Source organism: Manduca sexta, chromosome 10 (genome assembly GCF_014839805.1).
Source record: "Manduca sexta isolate Smith_Timp_Sample1 chromosome 10, JHU_Msex_v1.0, whole genome shotgun sequence".
Classification (NCBI taxonomy): domain Eukaryota; kingdom Metazoa; phylum Arthropoda; class Insecta; order Lepidoptera; family Sphingidae; genus Manduca; species Manduca sexta.
Window position 1 is genome coordinate 8,944,683 of NC_051124.1, and position 7,187 is coordinate 8,951,869.

General features: G+C 36.5%; 1 protein-coding gene across 1 annotated transcript in view; it reads right to left on the bottom strand.

Moving 5' to 3' along the window:
• The window catches only part of LOC115455789 (rap1 GTPase-activating protein 1), a gene marked incomplete at its 5' end in the record, with an annotated part of 50,764 nt that extends 45,062 nt beyond the window's left edge, over positions 1–5,702 (bottom strand). Inside the window, 1 exon segment of the mRNA XM_030184496.2 lies at positions 5,673–5,702. Coding sequence (XP_030040356.2) covers positions 5,673–5,702 — 30 coding nt within the window.
• Between the last annotated feature and the right edge of the window lie 1,485 nt (positions 5,703–7,187).

Sequence of the window (7,187 nt, forward strand, 5' to 3'; positions counted from 1 at the left end):
CTTCAGGCAGCGGGCTGGGTATTGGAATCGTATTGCGGGGTTCAGGAGGAACTAGGTCGTGGGAGTGAAGTTAGACTTACGGCACAATGCGAGCCGCGGCGTATATTTATGTTTCCAGATAATAATGCTATACTGAACATTTTTATTACGATTCTACCGCCCTTTGTTGAACTTTCGAAAAGTTTTGAATTTCGAACATTACATTTTATGTGCATTATTTTTTTTTGTTTCTTTGTATGACGAAACGAGCTTGCCGTTCGCCTGCTGGTAAGCGATACGACCGCCCATAAACAGTAGAAACACCATCCAACACCATGAATTACAGAGTATTGTTTGGTATTCCACTGCGCTCGTCATCCTGAGACATAAGATGTTAAGTCTTATTATGTCCAGGGGCCTTATTCTCTATCCCGCACGTTATTTTAACAGTGCGTAACAAGCACGTAACACAACGCATCATGTTTAGGACTATAGAAATTTGGCTTACAGAATACCATTCCACGCACATTTCTCGTAGATAACATGACACGGCCGCGTTACGCGTTTACACTATCATACAGATGTAAATAAAGCAAAATAATAATTAAGTCATAACATTTGACATTAGTCATTATACTTGTGTATGTCACTATGGCATCTAATCTATACTATTATATAAAGCTGAAGAGTTTTTGTTTGTTTGTTTGAATGCGCTAATCTCAGGAACTACTGGTTTGAATTGAAAAATTCTTTTAGTGTTGCATAGCCCACATATCAAGGAAAACATATGATGAAAGAAAACATTTTAGCCTACGTCATTGTTTTTATTCCGTTACACTTTTAGATTTTCGTGGATGACGTCATTTTTTTTAGTATTACATTAAATGATCAACTTTTCTCGCCAACGCTAATTCTACGTCATCAAATCCTTAATCTTAAACCGATAATGGATTTAATCGAAGTCTTCATTCATTATGCGGATGCAGTTCAACTGAATTCAACTGATAAGGCTAGTACAGCCGCTAATGATATGTTAATAACCGAATACAAATTTGTTTACTATGCAAATACATAAATTGCTTTTATGATAATAAAATACAATGCACACATAACAGAACATATATCTCAGGTTAATATACAATAGAAAACAATTGTATATGGGACCTCACAAGTAATGTTTTATTTTCCTGGATGACAATTAAGAAAAAGGCGTAGTTGTACTGCATGCGCGGTACGACACCGCCCTGAGGTCCTGGGTTCGAATCCCGAATCGGGCAGTGACATTTGGGTTTTTCTGCTCAGTATCAGCCCGGAGTCTAAAATTTGTGCCCGATATGACGATAGGCTCGCCCCCTATCACATCGTGGGATGGAACAAACTTGGCGAAACGTACGTGCCCTGGTTACGCCTCTGCATACCCCTTCGGGGATAAATGCGTGATATTGTGTGTGTTATTTACAAATCACGCAAAAATATAAAAAGACAACAGATATGCCAAAATACTCAGTCTCACAAAAATTTGCGAACCGTATAAAATATCTCGAACACTATTTTCCTTATACCAACTTTCTTCATGCCATGTTACCATAACATACATCCAGTGGCACAAGGCATTTCTTCCATTGCTGTCTACACAAAGCTTTTGACGTTACTGTAGTCTTGCTTGTTGGTTAGTAGACTATGACAGAAGGTTGAAATATCGACAAACATATGTCTGATCACAAGCGTGTGTTTCATAGAACAATGGATTGGAAATGTTTCATATTGTTGGAACAGTTGTCTTTACTACGTAAGCTTGTTCAAAAATCTGTCTAAGGTTTAGTTCTGTTGGGTAATTACTATTATATATACACATACTGGTAGCGAAAGGTGGCTTATTCAAAAGGTAACTCGAGGCAAAAAAATTACCGTAGTTAACACATCGCGGACATTATAACAGAAAAAACTAACGCAAACGTAAATAAACCTAAAAGGGAAGTCAGTAGGAATCGAATTGCATGGACACTTCGCCAAAGACATAATTACAATAACATCTTTAGTGTATCCTAAATGAATTATTTGACAATTTAAATTACTATCAATATCATACAAATTACTATCAATATCTTCATCCATATTTCTTACGTATATTTGTGCTATTTTCTTAAAAAAAATCCTCAATCATTGGAAGCATATAGGCAAAAAACAAGCACCCAATATCACGGTTCCATGCATACATCGTAGCGTGAAACGTACTCAACCTCAAGTCTAGTCTAACGACTGCAGGCAAGGAAGTTATTAGTGGTCGTTGACCCGAACGCCTCCGCCCCCCAAAAGGCTTACTCTTTTAAATTACGCCAATGTTTACTAAATTGCGGTAGCGGCACGTGAGCGATTCAAATCTTGCTTTTTTTCGAACACTTTATTTTTATGTGGCAAAAGTACTGCAAGATTTGGAGTGGTGTCCAGAGTATGGTGAGAGATGATTATCCCTCGCCAGTCGACACAATTATGCCGGCCTGCGCGAAACCAGTTATAGGTCTACCTACAGACTTTTACAATTTTATTTTCCATAAATATTGTGAAGGTAAATCATTTCGAGGCGTAAGCATTTTTGATGGTAGCCTTAATGCTGCCCGCTAAATTGGTTCTTCACGGTTCGCGAAGGGCTCTATGCTGTTAGAGTATCCGGTAAGCTGATTCACAGCTTAAAGCGCAGCTTCGCCATCACAAATAAGAATTATAAGGCTAAAAGGTTTTAAATATTTTTAATCAAATAAAAGTTTTGTATCTTTCTGTTAATCTTGAGTTATGCGTTTGATTTCCAAATTGGGATATTAATATAAAACACCGACATAAAATCTCTAAAATGATGTCTACAATTGTTTTATTTCAAAGGAAAGTTAAAGTTTATATGAATTTTAGAATTCGGAAAAAACACCTAAGCTATCTGTATTATTTTTTTCGATTATAGGTTTCACGATCTAAGGCCGTATGGACAACAATGAGCCTCTATGAACAAATTACACACCTAGCTGACCCATTTCTAAGTATATAAGCTTCTTTAATATTACTTCGACACGGTTCTAAAGCCTAGTGCAGTGGCCACCATGAACTGATGTTGTATGTTCTTGTATCTAAGAATAAATAAATTTAACATTATCAAAAATCCCACGCTTGCAACAACAGGACCATATAGTAATTTACGCGATGTACGCTAACATCCTGTGCATTCACTTCCATTACCCCATCATTAGTTAACCGGAACCTCAACATCTCATTACCCGCCCACTCTTGATTACTAAGATCCAGCTTGAACTAAGCATATACATTTTGACTCGAAATAACCCAGGGCTCGGCTGTAATAAGTATGTAAATAGTTTACTCATCAGTTTTATTTAGCTTGATTTATATTTCAGTTATCAGATATGGCTTTTAAGTATAAAGGACTTTTAGCATGAAAGAATTCAGCTTTCTTATAACATTCTTTATTCAACGAGTAATTGCATTCTATCGATTCAGTAATCGGCTTGGGACATCGACAGTCCCCCACCACTATTGCTTTGCAAAGTATACAATTTCAAAGCGTTCCAATTAAAATTCAAAGTGAAGATGTCAACTGGAATGTCGACTTCCGCAAATACTTGTGCCAGTATTAATTCCAATATATAAAATTGGGGCAGTAAAAGCCAGCCCTAGCTGCAGCGGAGCTCTAGTGCTTGAGTAAACCCGCGATGCACTAATTGACGACGTTATCGAGCACTCCAAGTTTCGAGCCACAGCGAAGTTTCGGCTTTCAAATTCCAATTTTAAACTAGAAATGAGCGCGATAGGCGCCCGGTGAACTTCCGTAACTTCGGTAACACTTACGTCATAGAAACATTATAGTTTTGTAGAAAAGTACATTAAGCTGTCTACAAATTTTTGTTGTAAAACTGTTGAGTGCCGATCAACATTTTCAGGGCTGAAGTTTTAACACCGATTCAGTGGTTTTGTTAACGGTTTGTGAAATTTTATTTTACCGCTTAATTAACCGTATCAATTGAAATATTGAAGTAAAACTATTTTGTGGATCATTTACTTCAATGACCATTCGCGTAAACATAAGAAATAACTGTATCAAATTATATGGTGGTAATCAGATAATGAACATTTGGAAACGAATGGATCTACATTAACTTCACAATATCAAAGCAAGCTGGCCCTCCTCAAGCCCATCTTTCCGTCACGCGTAACTGAATTTATGTGCTATAGTAAACTGAATTTAACGCTAGAATTTAGGGCAAACATGGTCAGAGTATCCTGACCAAAAAGTTACTGAGCCAGTGACCCGTGACATTAAAATGAGGTTTTTGGAAGGGAAATATCGGGGCCAGTGGGACTGACACTTAATGTCGTTTCTGTGCCAGGAACTTGATACAATGAGCTGACATTAAAGCAATGGACCTTGATAAACTTAGCGAATTTGGTAGGCTCGTTGTTTGTTAAATATTGAAGAGTCAACATGGCCGCGTGCCATTCGAAATTTTACAATTAATGGATAGTGTCTAATGTAAAACATTTTACTTTATATGTAATACACAAAAGTGATTTATTTTAATTTAAGAATGTCAACACCCGCCTTTAACGAAAATATATGAAATACTGTTTACTAGTAAATCATTACTGCATATTATATTAAGCAATATGAAGGAAAAGTATACATGGTATAAGTAATATGCATACAAATTACACGTTACTACCAATGGGGTAGGAGAGGTGCAGCCAGGGCACCTACTAACGCTTGTGTTTCATACAGAGCACAAATTCCTGATTCTGGACTGATACTGGCAGAAAAACAGTGCCGTGTCGTACCGCGCACGCGATACAACTACGTCAGTCAATAAAAGCAATATTGTATGAAAATATCGAAGTCCTATTTCCCATTTCATTTGGCACCCTCGGCTTGTATACAGCGTACTAAAAATCGAGCGAAAAAATGTTGACAAGTATTTATACCATGCATCAATCAATACGTCGAGTTTTTGTGCGAAAACACTAGATTGACTTAAAATATACGCATAGACACGACGTTTGTTAAAGCCATACTATTACAATAGAGTTCAATTTTGCTTAACTCAATACTTTGTCAGTCACATTCAGAGACGTACATATCGTACAACCCCCTAATTAATGATTAATATCCATAATACGAAGCAAGAACATACCATGAATATGCCACACTCATGCTTCAAATGAAAAATGCAGCGCGAGCGGTCGGGGCACTGAATGAAAGTCCATGCTACAAAGTGAAAAAAAAATTATACAGGCCCGAGAGAAAAGCGGTTACATCGCCAAACAAGAAAGAAACACTTTTCCATAAAGCGGCCGTTTTTATTATTTATACTTGTGTGTTTTATGAATACTGTACGTAATTTAAAACGCTTTGTAAATATATGAGAGAATTGTGCGCGACGTTTTACATAAACTGTAGTGAACTGTATGAAAGAATCGGATGAAATACGAAAAGCAGCTCTAAAAATTTTATGTAAACGACTTCTGGAAACGTAACTGTTGGACTTTTTTATTGGTTATTTAAAAGTATATTGCTCATATATCGGACAATTTGATGACGATATCGCCGCGGCTCTCCTGTTATTTGAATCTCAACAGCTGTTTGAAATTCAACGACACTTTTATGATAATTTTTGTTAAGTTTTCCTGGCATCCCTTACCGAACTGGAAGATTCACTGTCCCAAAATACCTGAAACAGAACGAATTTCATTATAAACAAATATTCTGACACGAAGGTTTTAACAAGTTTAATAAGAACCTTTTAAATACAACACACATCACGCATTTATCCCCGAAGGGGTATGCAGAGGCGCCACCCAGACACTCACTTTTAACTAAGTATGTTCCGTAACATGATGCGATAGGGAGCGATTACCTATCGCCATATCGGGCACAAATTCCAGGCTCCGGGCTGATACTGAGCAGAAAAACCCAAATATCACTTTGCTCGACCCGGGTTTCGAACCCAGGACTTCAAAGCGCTGCCGTGCCGCGCATGCAGTACAACTACGCAATCAAAGCAGTCTAAATAAATACAATAAGACATTATAAATCTAGCACAAGATTATCAGGCAGAAACCTATGGGTCAATTCAATAGACATTCGAATTAACTTTAGCATTTGTATGCATTTAACATGCTGCAGATATTCAATGCTTGATAGTACGCTACAAAAGTATAGGCGATAAATATGATGTACAAATCTTATCGGCTCCTCAGAAGCAACGTTGCTTTTTATCGTAAATTTATGCGGAGACATGAATAAATCGAAGAAGTAAAGGTAAGCTAGCTTATCTTGAGAAATATTGGTACTATAAAACACCTCGAGCACGGAATACGTTGAGGCTCCTGCGAAATAAGGGATTTTTTTCATATCTTTATTTACACCATAATATAATTTATTGGTTCGCATTTAAGAGCGAATTTCGTACGTTTTATTACAATTTTGATTATTTCAATACAAATACACAATTGATTGCGCGTATATTCGTAAACAAAATTGGAAACCGAAAAGCAATAACGGTTAATTAAACATAAGCGAATGACCGCAGCATATCGGCCAAATAACAAAACTATAAATTAATACATTAAAATCGGTTAAATTATAATCATATGAATTTCAGCTATTTAGGTGTGCTGTTCTATATGCTTTATATAACTTCGCGTCTCCGAAATACGAAATAATTTAAAACCCATTTTGTTTATTTCTGAAAATTTGTGTCCAATGTAGGTAAACTCTTAAAACGCTCTTTTAATCGTAGTGCAAAATGTTTTTGGAATCACAATGGATGTTCTTAGCATAACCTAATTAACATGTTTCTTGGAAACGAGATAGTGTAAAATCAATATGGTTACATTATCACTACTCTATTTTTGTATTTGAACAATGATATTGGACGCAGCGGCGTTTAGTTTCCTGATAATGGACAGAATCCATTACTCTCGCTATCAACAAATGTGGCAGTTATTTGGAAATGAAAAATAAAACAACATTTCATTGGCCATTTTTAACACTGGCCACTTAATGTTCTAATTTTAAACGGGTTTATTAATTCTATTCACGCTTAATTAAACACGACGAAAAAACAAAGTAATGTTAAAACAAACCCTATTGTCTTTTAACGAAAGATAAAAGTTCTTTCGCGATAAAATCGATCAACGGCAGCGGATTCACG